Source organism: Arvicanthis niloticus, chromosome 29 (genome assembly GCF_011762505.2).
Source record: "Arvicanthis niloticus isolate mArvNil1 chromosome 29, mArvNil1.pat.X, whole genome shotgun sequence".
Lineage (NCBI taxonomy): Eukaryota > Metazoa > Chordata > Mammalia > Rodentia > Muridae > Arvicanthis > Arvicanthis niloticus.
The window spans coordinates 17,705,035-17,729,294 of NC_133437.1; the positions used below are offsets into that span (position 1 = coordinate 17,705,035).

Here is a 24,260-nt window from a genome sequence, read left to right on the forward strand (position 1 = left end):
AATCCTAACCTGTGTGTGAACATACACAAAGGAGACTGAGTGGGATTACATCAAAAGTACACAGTTGGCAAGCATCGTTAAGAGACTGGAAAGCTTAGCATACACTTAGCAAACTGGACAGAAGCTAGAGGAGCACGAGAAGAGATCCTAGAAGTACTAAGCGGGCCGTGATGGCCAGAGTTACAGATGCGCTCACAGGCTCCTTGTATCTGTCAATCAAGTTGTTGGTGACTGCCAAAACTTTTTAGATATAAATTTTAGATATAAATTTGGAGCTGGAGAGGTAGCTGAGCAGTTAAAAGCACTGGCTCCCTCTTCTAAAGAAGGAAGGTTCAATACCCACTACCCTGTAGCAGCTCAGAACCATCTGTAACCAGTTCCAAAGACCTGGTGTCCTCTTCTGGTCTCCAAGAGCATCAGGCACAAAAGTGGTACACAAACATTCAGGAAAAAACATAACATTTTTAAAAAAGCAATAGAATTTAGTGATAGACTAGACTTTAATGTTTTTAGCATTAAGGACAACTACTAGATTTCTGACTACTCAGTTTCTGATGTGTATTAAGACTAAAGACAGGAACAAAGAACTATTTTTAGCCAGGTGGTAGTGGTACACACCTTTTAATCCCAGCACTCACCAGGCAGAGGAAGGCAGATGTCTGTGGTTGAAACCAGCCTGATTTACACAGTGAATTCCAGGACAGCTAGGACTACACAGAGAAACCCTGTATCAAGCAAAAAGAAGGAAGAGGGAAGAGAAGGAGGGAGGGAGGGAGGGAGGGAGGGAGGGAGGGAGGGAGGGAGGGAGGAGGAGGAAGAGGAGGAGGAGGATTAAGGATGACTACTAGGTTTCTGACTATTAGATTTCTCAAGTATACTGAACCTGGAACAAATGGCAATGCTTTTTTAGGAGTAGATGACAGACAAAGGCAATGCTTCAAAACAGTGGAGTAAGTGTTGGGGTGGGTCTCTTGCTGTGTACTGTAATGCTAAATACTGTGCTCTAAGGGAAGGTCTAGGCCTATGAGTTAATTCTCACATTTATAAGCTTTTGTCATGCAAACCTTGTTCCTTGATTTTAAACTTTGGTTAAATAAAATTGGCTACAACCAATTACTAAAGGTATTAGAGGTAGGCAGATTTGAGTTATCTGGGTAGGGGTGGAGAGGAGAAGAAAGGAGAGATCAGGCAGAGAAGGAGAAAGAATGAGAAGAGAGGAAGAAGAAGCCACCATGAGGGGAGATGGACCATGAGCATATGGCCAGGAGAAACAGCAAGTATCTGGGGTACACTGCTGGGGAGGTAGCCAGGCCAGCAGTTAGAAAAGTAGATTAGGGGTTACCCCCAGTAACTGTCAAAGCCAAGTAAAATAACCAGTCTGAGTCTCATTTATTTATAAGCTAGTGGCGGATAGATAAGTCTTGTAGGGGTTACAAATATTCAAGGTAGTCCTCACACCCTCAAAAAGACTAACTAAAACAATCTAACAGGCTTTTGTGGAAAATACTGACAATAAAGGACAATGAATGTTTTAGAAAAGTAGTTCTCAACTCTAATAGTGCAACTCTTTAATAAAGCTCCTCATGTTGCAGTAACCCCAAGCATACACTTATTTCATTATGAGAGCACTGAGCCAGGCTGACTCCATGACAGGCATGCTGCAGGGGCATGTGTTCGACTGTGTTCATAGCATCCTTATTTGTGATGGTCAGAAGCTGGAAACCACCCAGACATCCCACAACAGAAGAATGGATACAGAAAATGTGGTTCAGTTACACAATGAAATACTACTCAGCTATTAAGAACTAGGACATTATGAGTTTTTTTGCAGGCAAATAGATGGAACTAGAAAATATCCTGAGTGAGGTAACCCAGACTCAAAAGAACACGCACGGTTTGGATATCAGCCAAAAAAGTACAGAATACCCAGGATACAATCAAGAAGGTTAACAAGCCAAAGGGCCCAAGTAAGGATGCCTAAATCCCACTTGGGAGGGAGAAGAAGGCAGCCACTGGGGGTGGGGAAGAATGGAAGGTCCTGGGTGGGAGAGGGGACAGGGAGGGAAAAGGGGGAACATGATCAGGTATTGGGGGAGGGAACAAGACTGAAGCCCTGAGGGACAGCAGAAAGAATGGAAACAGGCAACCTTGGGAGGTAAGAGGTTGGGGGAGGAGGCTCTAGAATGTACCAGAGACCTGGGAACAGAGAGACTCTCAGGACTCAAAGGGAGGGTCCTTAGATGAAATGCCCAATAGCGGGGAAAGAAAACTTGTAGAGTTCACCTCTAGTAGAAAGACAGAGTATCAAGTGGGATGGGGTTGCCATCCCAGAGTTAAAAACTCTGACCCAGAATTGTTCTTGTCTAAAAGACCTCCAAAAATGGAGAAGAGACTGAGGAAAAGGAAGTTCAGTGACAGTCCAAGGCCTGACACTGTTACTGATGGTATGGTGTGCTTACAGACAGGAACCTAGAGCATGGCTGCCCTCCAAGAAGCCCAACAAGCTGCTGAAAGAGTCAGATGCAGATAATTACACTGAACCAATGGACAGAAGCCAGGGACCCCTGTGGTTGAAGCAGGGGAAGGCTGGAAGAAACTAAGGAGGAGGGTGACCCCATAGGAAGTTCAGCAGTCTCAACTAACCTGAACTTCCAAGGTATCTCAGACACTGAGCCACTAACCAGGCAACATACACCAGCTGATATGAGGCCTCCAACACATACACAGCAGAGAACTGCCAGGTCTGGACTCAGTGAGAGAAGATGCACCTAACCCTTAACAGGTACCGAGTATAATAAACAATGAATTCAGACCTGTGAAACTTACCATAAACATGGAACACTGAAATTACGTGGTAATTGTCATTTCATCAGGAAGAAAAAACTATTTTTACCAATCCCCACCCCCAAATTCTAGGTACCATTCAATGGTAATGAAGAAATGAACCAAGAGTTCAGCTGGGTCAGTAGGTATTAATAAAATCAAAAAGGAGAAAAAACAAGACAGGGTTTTCTGTTTTGGTCTGCATTTGCTTCAAATGATATCATAGAAAAATTTTTTACTCTTGGCTCAAAAATCCAGAAACTATCTTGCCATGTCCCACACCAAAACACAAAAACAACAACAACAAAAATCACTAATAAATTTTAGCTCAATAGCATAAGACAGGAAATGTAACTTGGGTGCTGACCTGGAGGTATGTAGCTCAGTAGTAAAAGTGTTTGCCTAGCACCTATGATGCCCAGCAAAGCCAAAGGGGAAAAGAACCAAAAAGCGGGGCGGTGGGGGTTGGGGCGTGACTCGAGAAATAAAGAGTGACGGAGTGAAACGCAGCCAGTCTCCTGCTCAATGACTAGGACTAAGCACTGGCAGCTCTTGCAGAGCTTCAGTTCCCAGCACCACATGGTCACTCACAACCAACGTCTCTGACTCCAGTTCCAGGAGACCAGGACACCCTCTTGTGGCCTCTACAAGCACTAGGCACCTAAGTTGTGAACAGACAGACATATACACGCTGTCAAAACACCTGCACAAAAGCATAAAGTTTGACTACCAGCACCACAAAAATAACTAAAGAATAATGGAGCGGGGCTGGGTGTAGTGGTACACTCCCTTAATCCCAGCACTTGGGAGGCAGCAGGCAGATCTCCGAGTTCAGCACCAGCAACCTGGTCTACCTAGTGAGTTCCAGGACAGCCAGGGCTGCTAGAGACCCTGTCGGTTTAAAAAACAAAAAAAATGAGATGGAATCTCAGAACAAAATTTGTAAGAGGCATGACCATTTTAAAAAATGTTTTACTGATAAGTTCAGAAGGTTGTTTTGAAAATATAAATGTGAAAGAGGATGCAGGTAGTTGGCACGACAAGGGCCCATAACTTCTGATCCCTTCTTCCCCTCGTGAAGTCCAACTCTCACCAGTGGGATGAGACAGTCGTCACGCCTAGATCAGTGGTAAAAGATGGGAAGCCATCATAGCCAAGTCAGTTAGCTCAGTGCTCACTATTCTAGCTTGGGCTGTATATCAGTGTGTGTTCCTTTGATTTTGTTGGCTTTGTTCTGTGCTCCTTCGTGCAACACAGACATAAAGGGCAGTATAAACTGGCATATCTGTACAGAAAACAATTTAAATGCATATTCCTTTGATCCAGCAATTGTAAGGTAAAAACAATGTACCTTACAGATACACTTTACTTGTAAATGTTTCAACAGATAGACAAAAAAAAAAAAAAAAAAAAAAAGGTGAGCACTTACTTAGCATTCAAAAGTCCCCAGCACCACATCAAGTAGGAATAGCTGCACATGCTAGGAACCTTTAACACTCAGGAGGTAGGAGATCAGTTCAAGGTCATCTTACATATGCAGTTTGAAGTCAACCTAAGCTATGAGACCTTGTCTCAAAACTGTTTTAATCTATAAATCAAAACAAATCCTCTCAATGGAGTATTATAAAGCTATTACAAGAACTATAGCTTGTAATAGGAAAGAGAATATATGGAGTAGGGTAGATACGGTTCTAAGATCTTGGTAATTATTTGAAAGAAGAGACTCCTATGAGGTTGCCTCCAAGAGATAAACAGACAGAAGAATGGGAAATGGGAAATGAGGATGGGTGTTTTACTCATATTTTTTTAAATCGGCCATCAAACAAATATATGGGAGGGTAGGGGACAGAGTGGCTTCTGGTTAAGCCAGGGTTCTACTATATAGCCCAGACTAACCTTGACCTCAACTCCTTCTCCAGTTTCAATTTCTCAGGTTCCGGAATTACAAGTATACACTACTATATCCACTGTATAGATTTCTGACAAGGTTTTGTAGACATTCTTTTTCCACTTCCCAAAGGAATTCTAACTTACAAAGAGCAGGAGGGGGGAGGGGTGACTAAATCACCTCTTCATCACAATATACAAAACGATGTACACTTCTCACATGGGATAAGGCATGATAGTCTAAAAATGATATATGCCTCTCTTCCTGTATCCTGACTTTTCCACTTTGATAAAGTCAAGTATGGATTTGTCTTTATTTAGCAACCTATATAATATTAAGGTAATAAAAGAAGTATCTCCTACCATAGAAATGATTAGTTTCCCAGCGAAGAGTTGTAACTTGAGGCAAGAGTGTCCCCCCTTCAATGTGGCCTAGCACCCCAAAGCAGACTGTAGGCTACACAGATCAAAAACAGTAAAAAGAGGATGGATCAGACTGGGGGGGGGGGTCTAATTTTGGGGGTTTTGTTTTTGTTTTTTGTTTTTTCGAGACAGGGTTTCTCTGTATAGCCTTGGCTGTCCTGGAACTCACTCTGTAGACCAGGTGTTGGGAGCCAACTTTAGCAGAAAGCGGCTAGATCAACTTTGCAGCCATCTGGAACCATATACCCTGACGAAAGATTTGGTTTTCAATAGCCTACAACAGCTGAAGCACACTCTGATATCCCACATATTTTGTGTTGCTGTTTACTGCCCCCAGCTGCAAGGTGCACGTGGTGGCCACGCCTGCAAGGTATTGCAGTTCACGTGCTGTCCACGTGCTATCTACACCATACATGCTCATAAGGCGCATGTGCTATCCACACCTGCAAAGCATTGCAGTGCACGTGCTGTCCACGCTATAGACGCCTGTAAGGCTTACGTCATATCAACACCTGCAAGGCACATGGCAAAAGCCTATAAATAGCTCAGAATTCCCTTCAATAAACGAGACTTGATCAGAATCTCTGTCTTGTCTCCATTCTTCGCGTCTCTTCCCCTTTATCCCCACTCTCTCTCTCTCGCTAGACCCTGACCCTCGGACCGGAACGGGCAGTACAGGCTGCAACAGTTTGGCACTCAACGAGAGGCAGCGGGAACGAGAGACCCAGTGAGGGACTTTACGGAAGAAGGATCTGTTGGTTGCCGCAGGAATCTGCCGCATTGAGAAAGGTAAGAAAAATGGGACAAGAAATTAGTCAACCTGAATCCAACTCTCTGTTTGGTTTGTTTCGAGAAAGGTAATGAAAATGGGACAAGAAATTTGTCAGCTTGAATTCAACTCTCTGTTTTGGTTTTGTTTGCTGCTCACATGTGTTAATTTTCTGCTTTTGTTCTTGAATGCTGTCATTTTGGTTCAAAATAAAAAGAAGCAGAAGCGTAAGTTAGAATCCAAAATACAGCCAAAGGTTGATGACTTTGTCAGAGCCAGATTGTGCTGACCAAGAGGAAGAGGAAGTTAAATTTTATGACGCTGAAATGCCCTCTTTCTATGTGCCTCCACCTCCAAGTGCTCCCCCAATGGAGACAATGGTTGTAGATCCTAAAAAGGAGTTACAGGACAAAATTACTACCCTTAAACAACTGATAGAGTTAGAAAAAGAGTATCAGGGCTTAAGTAACCAGTTACAGAAATTAAGGACAGGGAAGAGGTCTCAAGAGACTAACTTGGAAAATCCCCCGAATTTTCACGTTCCTCAACCCGGTGTCCAAAGGCAGTCCCTACCCTCTAGCTTTAGTTCAGCTACAGATCAGCCAGAGGAGGGAGACGCTAAGGCTTTCCCTGTATCAGAGACCAGAGACGCTCAAGGGGTTGCTTGGAGACATCACACAGGGTTTAATTTTCAAATTATTAAAGAATTAAAAAATGCAGTATCTCAATATGGTGCCACTGCTCCCTTTACTCTTGCAATTTTAGAATCTGTTGCAGAGGAGTAGCTAACTCCTAGTGATTGGAATATGTTAGTGAGGGCAGTTCTTAGTGGTGGAGACTATCTTATTTGGAAATCAGAGTATCATGAGAATTGTAAAGAGACAGCTAGGAGAAACATTCAGGCAGGCAATGGTTGGTCCTTTGATGCCTTAGTAGGAGAAGGGCAATTTGCTTCTAGTGATAACCAGATGCAATATGACCCAGGTTTATTTGCTCAAATTCAAAATGCAGCCATGAAGGCTTGGCGTAAACTCCCGGTAAAGGGAGACCCTGGTGCATCTTTAACAGCAGTCAGGCAAGGGCCTGATGAACAATTTTCTGACTTTGTTCATCGATTAATGACAACAGCAGGGAGGATTTTTGGCAATGCAGAGGCAGGTGTAGATTATGTGAAACAACTTGCATATGAAAATGCTAATCCTGCCTGCCAAGCGGCCATTAGACCTTATAGGAAAAAGACAGACCTTACGGGATATATCAGACTCTGTTCTGACATAGGTCCCTCTTATCAACAGGGCTTAGCTATGGCAGCTGCTATGCAAGGAAAATCTGTAAGAGATTTTTTGGCAAATAAAGACAGAAAGGCATGTTTTAAATGTGGTAAGCCTGGACACTTTGCAAGAGATTGCAAAGTAGAAAATGAGTTAAGCCAGAGACAGCCCAGAAAACAGCCTGGGCTCTGCCCACGCTGCAAACGTGGAAGGCATTGGGCTAGTCATTGTATGTCTAAAAGAGACGCACAAGGTAACACCCTTTTCTATGATCAGGGAAACGGGAACAGGGGCCAGCTCCAGGCCCCGAACCGACACAAGCCAAAACAGGCTTATGGAGCAGTCAGTGTCCTACCAGCAAACACCAATCCCTTTCTGAACTTAGTCGAGCAACACCAGGAAGCGCAGGACTGGACCTCAGTTCTGCCACCCACACAGTATTAACCCCAGAAATGGGACCTCAGGCTTTACCCACTGGAGTGTTTGGACCACTCTATCCAAATGTGTTTGGCCTGATAGTGGGAAGAAGCAGTACTACTATGCAGGGATTACAAATTTTTCCTGGAGTTATAGATAATGATTATCAGGGTGAGATTAAGGTAATGGCGCAGGCAATTCAGAACATAGTCACCATCTTAAGTGAGGCTGGGGTCCTTTGTTCCAACCTAGGACAGGCACGGTTTCCGTAAGTTTTCCCAGACTTCCCTTTTGAAAAAAATTTAAAAAGGGGGACCTGTTGGGAGCCAACTTTAGCAGAAAGCGGCTAGATCAACTTTGCAGCCATCTGGAACCATATACCCTGACGAAAGATTTGGTTTTCAATAGCCTACAACAGCTGAAGCACACTCTGATATCCCACATATTTTGTGTTGCTGTTTACTGGCCCCAGCTGCAAGGTGCACGTGGTGGCCACGCCTGCAAGGTATTGCAGTTCACGTGCTGTCCACGTGCTATCTACACCATACATGCTCATAAGGCGCATGTGCTATCCACACCTGCAAAGCATTGCAGTGCACGTGCTGTCCACGCTATAGACGCCTGTAAGGCTTACGTCATATCAACACCTGCAAGGCACGTGGCAAAAGCCTATAAATAGCTCAGAATTCCCTTCAATAAACGAGACTTGATCAGAATCTCTGTCTTGTCTCCATTCTTCGCGTCTCTTCCCCTTTATCCCCACTCTCTCTCTCGCTAGACCCTGACCCTCGGACCGGAACGGGCAGTACAGGCTGCAACAGTTTGGCACTCAACGAGAGGCAGCGGGAACGAGAGACCCAGTGAGGGACGTTACTGGAAGAAGGTGATCACGAATCTGCCGAGTTGAGAAAGAGCACTTAGCCCCAAAAGTGTTGAGGCAAAGTGTTGAGGCAGAATGTGGGCCTCAACAACCAGGCTGGCCTCGAACTCAGAAATCCACCTGCCTCTGCCTCCCAAGTGCTGGGATTAAAGGCGTGTGCCACCACCACCCAGCCTAAATTTTTAATCATAAACTTTTCATTTATACCTTTTAAAGGCAATAAATCCTTGCCAAAAAAAAAAAAAAAAAAAAAAAAAAAAAAAGTACATACATGAACCTTATCTTTAATTATACCTGACAATGAAACATTTTGTTTACAATGATTAAAGCCAAGTTTCACAAAGAACAAAATAATTAAAGAAATGGGGGGAAAAAAAGGAATGGCAGCAACATCTCTAAATAACAAAGCTCTCCCTAGTCATTCACAGGGAAGTCACTCACGTGGTGTACAACAATTTAAGATTGTAAAACTTCAGATACTAAATCAGCTTGAGTTAGAGTTAGGCTTTCAAGAGCACCAAAGGCAGTACAGTACAAACAGCTATAGATACTAATTTCTGCCAAAATAAAAACATCAGGTGACTATATTCTTATTAATTTATAATATGCTTCACAGATATGTGCAAAAACTAGGGTAGAAATGTTTTCAAATATTAAAATACTTATCTAGTATTTCCAACATGCATTTTACTCTCCAACAGAGAGGTACTCAACTGTGCAGCAACTGAACTTAACACTCTTGCAGAGTGTCTCAGGGCATCTCACCTAACAATACTAATTTATTAATCTGTCTTTGCTATAAAGTTTCATGTTTTCTAACACTATATTGCTTTAAAAGCAATACTTTTAATTTCAATTATACTTCTATTTTAATCTAAGAAACCTGAAAATAATGTTAAACTAAATGTACTTAAGATTACAATTTATTCAACAGACTTTAAGTTGTCTCCTGTGATCCATAATAGAATTCAATATGGACTGGCACAGGGGTGTGTCACCATCTATCTATCATGGGGAGGGTGGCCCAAGGAAAAGGGGGAGAGAAGCAATTACTATTCCGAAGAAGTTCAGAGAATAAATAAACTGTACTTTGGACATTCACCTTTTATAAACTGTGAAATGTATAAGATACCATAAATAATACAGGAATAGAAAAAAATCTTACAGATTATTTAGGATTGAAGCTGTTAGAGAAAAACAGCACATTTAAAAATGTAAGACGTCTCTAAATGAGGATGATGTAGGCTTGACAAATCTGAGGGCAGTCCCTGAGACACTAAGAATGTATGTATGGGGATGTAAGACATCCCTGCAAATACCTGCCAAGGGCTCAAGACCAATCAGTACAGCATAAGCAGTGACAGAAAAGGGACATGGAGATGCAGGGACGTAGAGAGTAAAGTTCTGTATTATTTCTGCTTCACGATCTGACACAGATTGCTGGAGAGAGAGCACTGTCAATTCTCCCAGAGGACTCCCAGCACCAGCCACAGTTCAAAACTATCTACGCCTATAACTCCAGTCCTGGGGAATGTAATGCTCTCTTCAGGCCTCCACAGGCACTGCACACATGTGGAGTACAGACATACATGCAGACTGAACACCTATACACATAATAAATACAAAGGGTTGTTTTTGTTTTAAAAAACTCTTAGCAAACCCCTTCTGCAATTTTAGGGAATTATTTTGCAAACATAGAAACATGAAGTAAAGATTTACTAAGCATTACATTTAACTACCTAAGCCTAATAAGGTAAAACAAATGGGGTGTGTGTGTGTGTGCGCGCGCTCGTGCACTCAAGCACGCACATGTATTACTGAGGATCGAATAGTAGGGCCTTGTTTACACAACCTAGGCAAATACTCCATTACTTGTATTTCCAACTCTTCTTTTTCCTTGTATCATACAGCTCAGGCTTACCTTGAACTAAGTATGCAAACATGACCCTGAACTTCTTCTGATCCTTTTGTCTTTACCTCCCAAATTGCTAGGCTTCTGAACCCAGGGCTTTCTGTGTGGGAGATAGGTATTCTGCCAAATGAGACACCTAGCTCCTTTTTTCCACTATTTTAGACAGGGTGTCACTATAGCTCTGACTAACCTGGTACTTGCTATGTGTAGACAGATCCTCCTGCCTCTCCCTCAACAGTGTTGGGAAAAACAGAACCATCATGTCTGTTCCCCCATTTCCACACGTTCATACACACACTGTATGTTCTGCCATAAAGTCTCTAAGTTACTTGAACTCCTATAACTCAGGCAGGGGTTGAACTTGGCCACTCTATTTCTGCCTACTAAGCAGGTGGGATTACAGGCTGGATGAGACCCTACTACATGTCCTTTTCATTTGCTTCCACCTCAGTGTAATGCTAGTAAGCATGGGTTCTTAATTACCTTAAATCAAAAACAAAAACCTGCTTAACAAAAAAATGCCTCCTCTAGCTGGAGAGATGGCTCAGTGGTTAAGAGCACCTCCGCTCTTCCAGAGGTTCTGAGTTCCCAGCAACCAAATGGTGGCTCACAACCATCTGTAATGAGATCTGATACCCTCTTCTAGTGTGTCTGAAGACAGCGCCAGTGTACTCACATACATAAAATAAATCTTAAGAAAGGAAAAAGAAAAAAATGCCTCCTCTAATACAAGGACACAGTTTGCTTTAGTTTCCTAACAAGTAACAAATTCCTTTATCAGCTGAGCTGACAGACCTAGTGAACAGAACAGTGGATGGGTTACTAAAAGGAAGGGTAGGAAAGGGTGAGGCCAGGGAGAAACTGTTACATGGGTACAAATTCATAAAAGAATCAGGGGTTCTATTGCTTAGCTCATTATAGTTACTACTGTTCATATAGTCCAAAATAACAAAGATTTAAAAGAACTAAATGTGTGTGATGATAACCTGATTAAACCAGTAAGTGTACTAAGCTATTATTGCCCAAACATAATTGTTGTGAAAAAAAGTTTTCACGGGTCCCTAAAAACTATACCAAAAGAAAAAAACTGCCATTTTTCTTTAGGCATGGATGCTAGAATCATCTACCTACACATGAGATACACTTTGTCACTATGATAGCAAGCTAGCACAGACAGTAACAACCTTACAATCCCAGTATGCCCCATGTGTAGTCTACCACAGTCCCAGGGCCATCATGCCCTAAGCCTTCCTACCCATCACTGACTCACACATGGCTTCTAATCCTGCAAGACCCATTCATCAATACCGCCTCACAGAAAGGCAGGCTTTCACAGTGCCTCTTCTGTTTAGAGACACAAATGTTCATTGTCTTACAAGTGCTTACAGCATTCCATGCAGTAATATGTTATGCAGGCATGTAACTTAAAATCAACAGACCACAGCATGTAGCTTAGGTATACAGTGCCATAATACCTATATTTATATAAGGGTATTGTAGAAAACTGACTTATACCACATAAATCTTCCACTCTTTCCCAAAAAGGAATAAATCCTTTCAAAGAAACTGACATATAAATATTTCTTCTTAAGAATAAAATCCTGGCCAGGCGGTGGTGGCGCACGCCTTTCTGAGGCAGGCGGATTTCTGAGTTCGAGGCCAGCCTGGTCTACAGAGTGAGTTCCAGGACAGCCAAGGCTATACAGAGAAACCCTGTCTCGAAAAAACAAAAAACAAAAAACAAAAAAACAAAACAAAACAAAAAAAGAATAAAATCCTGGTTGAAATAAGTCCTTTCAAAGAAATTGATTAAAATATCTCTTCACAAGAATAAACCCTGGCATGCTGGGAAAATGGCTGTCAGTAAAATGCTTATTGAGTTCAGATACCTAAGACCTATATAAAAAGCCAAATTAAAAAGCTTGTGCACAGTGGCATGCACCCATGATCCCAATGCTGGGGAGGCAAAGACAAATTCCTGAAGCTCAAAGGATAACCACAGCTTAACAGACCTAGTGAACAGAACAGTGGATGAGTTACTAAGTCAAAAGTAAGGTGGAGAGCAACTGAAGAAGACACCCAACTCTGACCTCTACAAGCATGCACACACATACACACATAATGAAAACTAACTAAATAAGTAATAAAACTGGGCTGGGCATGGTGGAGTAGGTCTACATTATCAGAACTAGAGAGAGCCAAGAGGACCAGATGTTCAAGGCCACCACTGGCTACAATGTAAGCTATCTCCTGGCTACATGAGATCCTGCATCAAAACAAAGTAAAACTCAACTCTTTTGAAAAGTATATTAACAAAGTAAAGGTAGAAAGAAGTCAATTACAGACTATAGAGACTACACAGACAATAGTTTGTATCTGTATAGATGTGGCACCTGTCAAGAATAAATCTGATGGTCTAAAGGCAGGAAATAGGAGGTGGGACATCCGGGGGCACTAAGGGTTCTAGGAGAGTTCCAGGCAGGAGACTCACCTGGGAAGATGGGATGAGAACAGAGGCATGGTACCTGAGCACAGGTAACCATCCACATGGCAGAATGTAGATTAGAATAGGTTATTTTAAGTTATGATCTAGTTAGAAAAGAGCCTAGCTATACGGCCAAGGTATTTGTAAATATATTTTGAGTCTGAGTCTTATTTCTGAGAGACAGAGAAAGAACAACCTAACTTTTACAACAGGCAGTTCTCAACTATCAGACATGTCATACTCTAAAGGCACACAAGAATTCTCCCACAAAGATAGTATTTTCAATGGCAGTTGAACTCTTGACTCAAAAATCCATGACTACCCAAGAGTGAGGTAAAGCTATGGAAGTATAATTAAAAAAAAAAAAAAATCACCACATTTTGAAAGAGCAAGTATTAAAATACTGATCAAAACAGCCATCACTACAAACAGCAGAAAGGAGGAAAAATTAGATATAATGAACAGCTGAGTATCCTGCAGTGATTCTTCCTGATGCTGCACCCTTAATACCGTTCCTCATGTAGTGGTGACCTCCAAACATAAAATTATTTTTGTTGCTACTTCATAACTGTAAACTTGATGCTGTTATGAATTGTGATGTAAGTATTCTATATTCAACTACCAAAAGGGTTGCAACCCAGAGTGTGATAGTTCACATATGCTTGGCCAGGGAGTAGCACTATTAGGAAGTGAGATCTTGTTGGAGGAGGCATGTCCTTGTGGCCATGGGCTTTAAGACTCTTGTCCTAGCTACCTGGATGTCAGTATTTTCCTAGCAGCCTCCAGGTGAAGATGTAGAACTCTCAGCTCCTCCTGCATCTGGCCTGCCTGGACACTGCCATGCTCCCACCTTGATGATAATGGACTGAAGTTCTGAGCCTGTACCTGTAAGCCAGCCCCAATTAAATGCTGTCCTTGTAAGAGTTGCCTTGGTCATGGTGTCTGTTCACAGCAGTAAAACCCTAACTAAGACAAATAATATAATATTTAGTAAAGTTTAAGGGACTACACTGGGGTTTTTGTTTTTGTTTTTTTTTCTTTCTTTTTTCTCCCTACCACATCCCAAGACAGAGTTTCTTCATGTAGCTCTGGCTGTCCTGGAACTCACTCTGTACACCTGCTAATCAGCTACCTCTTCAGCACCATGCTTCCCACCATAACAATAATAGACTAAACCTCTGAAACTGTAAGTCAGCCACCCTAACTAAATGCTTTCCTTTATAAAAGTTGCCTTGGTCATGGTGTCTCTTCATAGCAATAGAACATTAACTAAGACAGCCAGCCTGGGCAATACAGTAAGACTATCTCAAAAACTCAAACAAAGAAAGAGACATCAAAAGTTTAGAAGCAGAGTGCAGAACTCTGGGGTTTGGGTGGGGAGAATCAAAATTATAACCAACTGTACCAAAAGGACCACAATCCTGTAAAGTCAACCAAAACAATTAGATCCTTTGTAGCAGCAATGTGTCTTGGAGTCCTGGAGGAGTTCTGATGATGCACAAAACCAAGATCGACCTGCTATTCTTATTTTCACATTATATCAGTTTGGGAATGTTTTACCTTTGTGGGACCAGCTTCCGTCATCACAAACACAGCTGTAACTGCCAACCTGGTTTTTAGTAGAAATAGGTTTGGATTTCAGAGGAATCCAGCAGTCAGCTAGCATACAATACCTCAGGAGAAAGAGAACAAAGAGTTTCTACACACTAAGCAGAGGGCTGGTGTATCTATCTCACTAAGACCTTCTGAAGTAGGCTCAACTTTACATCTCTTCAGAAATGAAGAACCAGAGGCAGAGAAACTCAGTAACTTCTCAAAAGTTTAGTCAAGAAAAAGTTGTCAACAGCTCCCAGACTAGCATGTGACCTGTACTCAGCCAGGTTGTCCTCTTGAGTTTATGGAGAGTTAAAATATAAAATTCTATAAAAAAAAAAAAAATAGTAAGCTGAATGGGGCAACTAGAACATGGTACAGTCAAACAAGATTTAAAAAGAACAAAAGCATACTTTTAGATTCCTCTCAATTCCAATCTATAAATTCTAAGCACGCTGAACTGTTCCTTTATCTAATCTATGTCGGGCAATTTTCACCAAGATAAATAAAATATCCTTAATAAAAGCAGCTTCAGATTCCATGAAGCTTAACACAGAAGAAAACAGCTCAAGAAAAACAGTCAAATCTAAGGAACTCCAGGGAGCCCAAGTTTAACAAACTGTTTACAAAGCAGCATCAATATGAACATAATTTCCTTTTAATACAATAATGACTTACTATTCCCTTGAAACTTGCAAGGTTCAATACTGCTTAGGAAATTAATCTATACATCTTCTCTTTTAAGCCTTCATTAACCCCTACTTACTGTTACCTTTTTATTTAGTTCCCTAATACCAAAAATGCACTTAACATAAACAATATGAAAGAGGGTTTCTAAACTAAAACTAAAGTGAGAAGTTAACATCTTTCTCCCTACTTTCAGATCCACCAAGAAACACTAGTAAAGAAAATGTTTTAAGTGCAATTATGAAGGGGAAAGTAAAGATTAAATTAAAAGCTATGACTCAGTTGTTTTACATGAGATTAAAAGTAGAAGAAGACAAGTAGATTTTAGGCAGCAGCGCAGACTATGCCGTAGCCCCTACTTCCACCTTGGAGGCTAATGAGTAGCAGTAAAATTTTAAGGTGAAATATGCCCACATCTAAACTTATCCCTGGCCAGAACAATATAAAACAGACCTTGAGAATATCTATCCGGGTGTGGTGGAGGGAGCCTTTAGTCCCATCTTCCCCCACCCACAGGAGAGTGAGGCCAGCCTGATCTACATAGTTCCAAGCCAGCCAGGGCTATATATACCTGACTCAAAAGGATAGAACAGAAAGAAAAAGCACACACTGTGTGTTCCTTCTGTAGCTTTAGATTGAGAACACAGACAGATAGACACAGAGAGACAGATGGAGGAAGGACAGGGGAGAGAATGGAGAAGAGGGGAGGGGAGGGGAGGGGAGGGGAGGAGAGGAGAGGAGAGGATAGGAGAGGAGAGGGGGGGGGAGGGGAGAAATGAGAATGTGTCTTATCTGAGGCAGGATCTGGCCTAAAGTCCACAGAACCTCCTTCTTGCCTCATTGTCCCAAACTCTAGAATTACAGGTATAAGCCACTATGACTCACTATAAAGTACTTCTATAAGTAAGTCTTATTTATACATAAAAAAAGCCAGGCATGGTAATGAACACCTTTAATCCAGTACTTGGGAGGCAGAGGCAAGAGAATCTGTGACTCTGAGGCCAGCCTGGTCTACACATAAACTCCACCATAGCCAGAACTAGATGATTGCAGTATATGTGCAAATCGAGGTTTTCCAAGAAACATTAATATGATGGTTAATCCTGACTGTAAATTTGATAGAATTTAGAATAATTACATAAACAAACCCCTGGCTTGTAAGGGAGCTTCTATATTAGGTAACTGGAGTAGGAAAACCTACCCTAAGTATGGGTGGTACCATTCCATGGGCTGAGACCCTGAACTATCTATATAAAGAGTAAGCTGAGTGTCAGCACTCACCTTTCTGCGTACCGACTGCAGAGGAGCAATGTTACCAGCTTTTTCATGTTGCCATGGCTTCACCATCATGATTAACAGCAACCTTACACTGTAAACCAAAATAAATCCTTCCATCCAGCCAGCACATGAGTGAGAATCCCAGTATCTAAATTTGTTTGACCCTATGCTGTTTCCCAAAGTTGGTACTGTATGTCACAAAATGCTACAAAAGTAAAAAGAACTTTACCTATATCTATACCAAAACTGACCAATAACTGTTTATTTATAACTGTTGTGGTATGCATATGACCTGCCACTTACAAACTCATGCACTAGAGCTCTGTCAGACAGTGGTACTACTTAGGAGTGATCTGAGCACAATGGTTAATCTATCGATGAGTTCATAGTCGAAGCTGTTAGACGGTGATGCTGTTAGAGGTGAAGCCTATCACAGCATTAGGAGGATTGAGAACCACAATGATTTAGATCAAGAAATCCAAGAGTGATATACCCTACCCCTATAATCACAGCATAGGAAAATAGAGGCAGGAACATCAGGAATTCAAGGCCAGGTTGGACTACCTGAGACCCTTTTCTAATGATTTTATTTTTATCAAGAAAAGAAAAAAGAAAGCAAGCAAAAAGAAAGAAAGAAAGAAAGAAAGAAAGAAAGAAAGAAAGAAAGGAAGGAAGGAAGGAAGGGAAAGAAAAGAAAAGAAAAGAAAAGAAAAGAAACCAAATAAGTAGCAAGTTATGGCAGAAAAAGCACAAGGTTGGCAGGACAAGCCTAGGTCTACAACTGAATGTCACTCCTTATCAGTTTACCAAAGCTATGCTCACTTTAAGCCTTAACTTTGGCTTCAATAATATGGGTAGACATTGACTTAGACTAGAGATTTAACTCAATGGTAGAGTACTGTCTAGCATTCAAGCTGGAATCCACCAGGAATATTTAGAGCTCGATACCTAACTGGTGCTAATAAGCACAAGTTACAATCCTCACAAGATGAAATGAAAAACTACAACTTCCTGAATACATGAAAGAAGAAAAAAAACCATTCTTATTAGAAGCTACCTTTGTAAATGCTAGGTAGTTACCGATTTCATACGGTCCCAATTTGTGAGACATCTTTTGGTTATTTCTCTGCCTCTCATCTGAGAGACTTAATAGCTAAACATGCTATCAGATATGAGTCCTAATCAAAATCCAGACTGTTCTGACTCCAAACCCTGCTAAATTGTACACTGTGCCTCTTTTGACAGCACTTTCTGCTCTCAGTGGTTTTAACTTGAAAGATGTTTGTGTGTATGTGTGTGTGTGTGTGTATGTGTGTGTGTGTATATATATATATGATGTAATAAAAAATATAAACATATATAATAAAATATATAATATATATTTCCAAAGTAAACAAATTTTAGATCTTAAGTAAGGCTCTATCATAATTGAGGCTTATGAGCTGAAACACCACAATCAATTATTTGAAGAATAGTTGTGACTATAGAAGAAATAATTACTTGCAAAATCTAGGTCAAAGTTAAGCTTGAAACCACCTACGCACACAGTAACACAACCCTTTGCTTGGACCAACAGCAAAGATCCACTGTTCAAAGAGGCCTTGATGTCACTTGCATTTATATAAAAATTGCCTTCCTGCTGTATAACAGAAGACAATACAACAAATCCATTGAAATGTCCATGATAAAACTACAAATAACAAATATTACATTTTATTTAGACAGGCTTTAAGTAGCATATGATCTTAGAATGTGTCTGTCATATAAAAATAATCTAATACTGTATTCTTATATAACTTATAAATCCTCATGAACTATAATCTCCAGTCACCTGTCCCAAGGTGTACGTCATAAACAAAACTTTCAGTAAGAACAGACAGGGGCTTCTTAAGCTCCCCCATACCAATTTTTGAACCTAGGGTTTCACACACTGTAGCAACTGCTCGACCACTGACCTATCTCCCAGCTCTTACTTTTTAATTTGATAGGATTTCACTTAAGTTCACCAGAACAGGTCTTAAACCTGTGACTGTCCCACCTATGCCTCCTGAGTGGCCGAGACTACAGATCTGGTAACCCATATTAGACCTTAAGGGTATTCCATATATTAAACTCCAATTCAAGCCTCACAGACTTTCATAGGAAAGCAGACAATTTACAACAGCAGTTTTTGTTCTAGATGCTGTTGATTTTTGTTTTTGAGACACATCTCCTGTATCCCAGGTTGGCTTCAACTTGCTACACAGTGGATAACCTTGAACTTCTGATCCTCCTCCCGAACCTCCCACTCCCAAGTGCTGAAACTACAGGAGGATTACACAGTGGTGGAGACTGAAACCAGGGCTTCAGATACCCGCAAACACTCATAAACCACTCTTCAGCCCCTTTGCTGTATAAAAGTGTGACAAGCCAAGAGCTGGGACACCCACATTATCCCAGCAAGAGGCTAAAACCAAGGACAGTCTGCACTACATAAGAGAATTGTCTCAAAAATCTAAAAAACAATTTATCAATTTATAAAAAACTGTCTTTACCTACAACTTTACATTAAAAGGGCATGCCTTAGCCACTAATGTTGACTGCTCTGAACTAGTGGTGGCAAAGGGGGGCAGGGGAATTCAATCCTGTCAAGGCCTTGATATGTTACAATGTTGATCTACACTTTTTTTTTAAGTGGGAGGGCTAGAACTGTAGCTCAGTGTAGAGGATTTGCCTGCTATGTAGGAGAACTTTTGTTTGAATATCCTAATGAGATAAAACCTCCCTTAAGCAATTCACTGATCTTAAACAAAAACAAATATGGAATTTATAGCTAGGAAAAAGTCAGACTTTGAGGGTAGGTAACAGATTGATAACAAGGAAAATAACAAGGAAATTGAAGAAGGAAAAATATAAACAAGAACTGTTTTAAAAGTATTATCTATTAAATCTGTGATTTGCCAGACGTCTAATATAAATAATTTTATCCAATTCCACAAGCTATGTTGGTATCAACTGAAACACTAAACCAAGTAGGAAAAGTAAACTCAACAGAACTAATACAAGTGACATACAATGACTATGAAACAGATTTTACCCTAAAAAAAGTAACTTTGGTACATGACTATCATTCAGTGCTAGAGGCTGATGTGAGCTGTTGTACTCAAGGGAGACCTGGGCTGTTCAAGCCTTAGAGTCCTGTTTCACCAACCAATGCTACTGCCAAGGGATGGGGTCTTGTAGCTCACTGGCAGATCACTTACTTAGTATACTGCAAACCACCCACAAACCCTGATGTGAAAAGCAAACCACAAATACAGAGAAGAATGTAAGCAGTAGGAGAACACATTAACCTACATAAAGTTACTTAGAAAGGTTCTTGATACACTTCATTATATCCATGGAAGACATCACTAATTAATCTCCACACTGAACTTAATCTTCCAGTATAATTCATGGTAGGTATTACAAACTTGTTTGTTATCAGAGAGCTATTCTCAAAATACCATTCAAGTCAACTTCATAAAGAACTGAAAGATTATGAATGTACTGTTAATGAATTTATAATAAACATTTGTTTCCCAAGACAAAAGACTCTTTATAAATTGTTTTGGTTTGGTTTTTTCCTCTGCTAAAGAGAATAAAAGTCAGGTACGGTGGCTCGTACCTGTAATTCTAGCACCCAAGAGGCTGAAGCAGTAGAATCAACAGTTTGGGGCCAACTTGGGCTACCTATTAGTCAGTTTCCAAGGCACTCAGGCTACAAAATGAGACCTTAATTTAATTTTTAAATTTTTATTTAAAAAAAAAAAAAAAAACTTAAAGAAAAAAAAATCTAGTTAATACAATTTTAACTAAGAAACTGTGTTTTAGAAAAAACAACCCTCAAAATTGAGTTCTAGAAAACTAATTTTTTTAAGGTTTTTTGTTTTTTGTTTTTTTTTTTTTTTTTTTCTGGTTTTTTGAGACAGGGTTTCTCTGTGTAGCCCTGGCTGTCCTGGAACTCCCTCTGTAGACCAGGCTGGCTTCAAAAATCTGCCTGCCTCTGCCTCTGCCTCTGCTGGGACTAAAGGCGTGCGCCACCACCGCCCGGCTGGAAGGTCATTTTTAAAGAAAGATAACCACCTTTCATAAGGTTGGAACCAGATGTTTCTAAACTACAGATAAAAAGCTTCTAGTTTGGAAAACACTAGCTATAATTTCTAGTTTGAGAAATGAGCACATACATACATATTATTGAATAATAAAACACCGCTTTAAATAAAACCTTAAAAGAAATACAGGTTCATATGAACTAGAAAAAATATCGTATTTGTCACCTCTTTCCAAAAAGATATCAAGGTAGAAGTCTCGAGGAAGTGAGCTAGTAAACTGGGAAATGAAACCAGATTCCTTGAACTCTAGGAAGCATTTACGGGTGTGTTTACCAGACAGTAAACCAAAGGGAAGACAGACATGCAGAATCTGAAGAGTCTTTCCTTCAAGACAGTTTGTCACTAGGTGGTTCTGGTTGTCCTGGAACGCCCTATTCAGACCAGGCTGGCCTTGAACTCACAAAGATCCACGGGCCCCAAGTGCTGGGATTAACGTGTGAGCTGGGGTGAAGAGTCTTGAGACAGAAAGTTGTAAATGTGCTAGTAGTGTATGGTGTAAGAGAGAAATAATAATTTAGCAAAGACAAACACCTTAGTTTCTTCAACATTCTATGATGAAACTAAGAACATGCCAGGTTCCTAGCCTAACGACAGTCAACTATACATACAAATGACATCAAGTCAGGAATAAAAACTCCATGAAAGGGAGCTTTTCTCCATCCCAAGTCCAAACACGAAATATAGTGACATTAAAACAATAAATTGCTTTGAAAAAACTATATACTGTCCATTAGAAGTCACCTTATTAAATTACACTTTTTAGTGAGTTTCTACAGAAGCTGGTAAGGAGGTATGAGTTTATAAACACTGCAGAGCTCCATATGAATAGCCTTTATTTCCTGTTATCTAAAGAATCTAAAAAGTATGTTAAAGTTTTCACACTACATATAAATGCATAAAGCATTCCTGCCCTGGACCTTCCTTCTACCTAAAACAGGAGTGAAACGAGCCATCTGTAAAGACTTCATAGTCTAAAATGTTATGTCAATTCTCATTTGGGAAAGTCAACACACTTCTTAAAAAATGAATTTAGGGCTGGGGTGTAGTTCAGGGGTACACTTTCAGCGCTGAAAAATGCTTAAAAGTAAAATTTCATACCTGCCTATGTTGTCAGCGCACACAAGGCAAACAAAATCGGATCAACTTAGTGCATAAACGTGACACCCTGAAAGAAGAGTTAATGTCGCAGGGCAGTGGTGGCGCACGCCTTTAATCCCAGCACTTGGGAGGCAGAGGCAGGCAGATTTCTGAGTTCAAGGCCAGCCTGGTCTACAGAGTGAGTTCCAGGACAGCCAGGGCTACACAGAGAAACCCTGTCTCGGGAAAACAAAACAAGAGTTAACGTCTGGGCAAGTACTTTAGGGATATGATACCTTTAATTTAAAGTTTATAGGATACCCGTTTTTCTAAATGCTTTCATCTCTACCTGTATTTTTGAGTAAACTGGGTACTTTTTGGAGAGGGGAAAAAAAAAACCAAGAGAGTCCCAAAAGACTTTGCTGAGATAAGTAAAGAAAGCCGATCAGGGAGCCCCTCCGGTTCTTCCTTTTCCCGCAGATAGAAGACACTTCGCCGACCCCAAACCCAGGCTCAGCCCTTGGCAGCGAGACATCAAAACCAGGACCGACACTCTGACTAGGCACTCACCTCCTGGATGCGCCTCCTGGCCCGCTGGAGCACTTCTTCGTAGCCCTTCTGCCGCAGCTCGCTGAGGCTTTCGTAATACTCCTCCGGATCATCCGTCTCGGTGAAAAGCACCTGAGAAAGGATCTTCCAGCCACACGTGTCCAGGCCGTGGCCCAGGTAGACCTGGAGTTGGTAACACAGAGCATCGATCTCCTGCTCGGTCATCTCGGGGGCGCCCCCAAACAGCACCGTCCACATGCCGGACGGCTCTTCGGGGAACACCGGCAGACACGGCTCTAGCTGAGAGTTCACTGAGCACAGCTGCTGATGCACAGCCCGCAGATCCTGGAAGGAGAAAAGCCCGGCCCAGCTGCATTCTTCGGCCGGAGACTCCAGCTCCGCCGCAGACGGCGGCTGCTCCGAGTCGGGGAGCGGCTGTGGCGCCTCGTCCTCCCTCACCATTTCCAGGACCTCGATCTCCTCGGAGACCGCCCCGGAGGCACTCACCACCCGCACCGACGACACCGGGGGCGCCGGCGGGGCTGGCGTGGCACCGGCGGTCGCATCGCGGGATTCGGCTCCTCTGCGGAGCGGGCTGGCCTTGGCCCGCGCGGGGCTACGGAGAGGACTCTCGGGTCCTTTGCCGGCGGGACCCCGAACGGGATCCCCTCTCAGGCTGCGCGCGCTGCGCGGAGAGCCGCCCTCGGCCCAGGCCTGGTTCTTCCGTGGCCCGGGACTCCGGAGCGCTGTAGCAGAGGCAGCGGCCTCGGGCCGACCCCTGGCCGCGGGGCTGCCGGGCCCGCGGCTCCCATCAGACGCGGGCGTCCCCGCCTGTTCCCGGGAACCGCTCCTCTGTCTCTGGGCCGTCCGGTTGTGACAGGTTATAGCAAACTTGCCTTCGATCTCGTTCCAGGCCACAATGAACACAAACTTGTGCTTCTCGCGCTCGTCGAAGACGTGGGGCCGCACCGCCACCCAGTCGGACTCGAGTGTCTCCTCCAGGGCGAACGACATGGTAGCTCCGGTGCCCGGCCGAGTCTCCGCGGTGGCCGCGCCCCCAGCTCACCCTTGCCGGGCGCCTTCAGCCATCTTAGCGCGCCGGCCGCTCGCCCACCGGCTCCTTTGTGGTGCGACTCTCCGAAGAGACAATACACGGCCCGGAGCAGGTAGTTCACATGGTCACGTGCGGCCGGATCTGTTTACAAGCCGCTCGCTGCGGCAGCGCGAGGCCCTGGGCCGCCGGACCGGCCTGCGCGAGGCCGCGGGGCTGCGTGCCAAGGCGCTGAAGCGCGCGTCCGCCGCTCGCCCGGCCCGACCTCCTCTCCCCTCCGCTCACGCCGACCGCGCCGAGCCAGCCGGAACCAGAATGCAGACTCCTAAACCTCCAGCCTCAGCATCGCCACAATGTTGCCATTCGGCTCTGACGTCGGCGGCTCCACGAGGGACGTAAACACGGGCACGTGCGGCACGCTGCTGACGCGGCGGCGGCGGCGGCGGCGGCGCCCCGCCCCCCTCCGCGTCCCCCAGCAGCGCCTGCGCGCCGCCGCGCTCCTCGCCCCAGCCCTGCCCCCCTTTTCCCGGCCCCGAGTCTGTGGCTGCGGGATGACGCTTTTAGGCTGGAGGAGAGGCTGCTGTGCCTAGACGCTCAGGTGGCCTTGAACCCTGGGCAAGAGGAGCAAAAGACACTGAGACTTTATTCAGGGAACCTCATGGAGCCCTCCTTCATCCCGAGTGAATCTGGATCGACAACTGTGTTCCAGGACGTACCCTAAATGTCCGGGAACTGCCATGCTTTACAAGGCTAAGCCAAAGGGTTCCATTGTCCCCTGACGCCCTTCACACACAATTTAAGATGGACAAGTATGCAAAGGCAACTCAGTAGAGTACTAAAACAGGAAAATTCAGTCGTGTCCTAAAGAGCGTGAACATTCGTCTCGGTTTATCTTTTATTGTTTCAGCTTTCCTCGTTGTGTACTGTTCTGAGAATCTCTTTGGGCAGTCACTGTGCCAAAGTTTTGAAGTTGTATTCAGTTATCAGAGTTCTCAAAAAGCACAAACAAAAAGTTTTTATCAGCC

The 24,260-nt window shown here is 42.8% G+C and overlaps 1 protein-coding gene across 1 annotated transcript in view; it reads right to left on the minus strand.

The window, feature by feature from the left end:
- Jmy (junction mediating and regulatory protein, p53 cofactor) overlaps positions 1-23,694 on the minus strand; it is a 69,781-nt gene extending 46,087 nt beyond the window's left edge. Inside the window, exon 1 of the mRNA XM_076926951.1 lies at positions 22,206-23,694. Coding sequence (XP_076783066.1) covers positions 22,206-23,198 — 993 coding nt within the window. The 5' untranslated portion in view covers positions 23,199-23,694. The remainder of the gene's footprint in view (positions 1-22,205) is intronic.
- Positions 23,695-24,260: the final 566 nt, after the last annotated feature.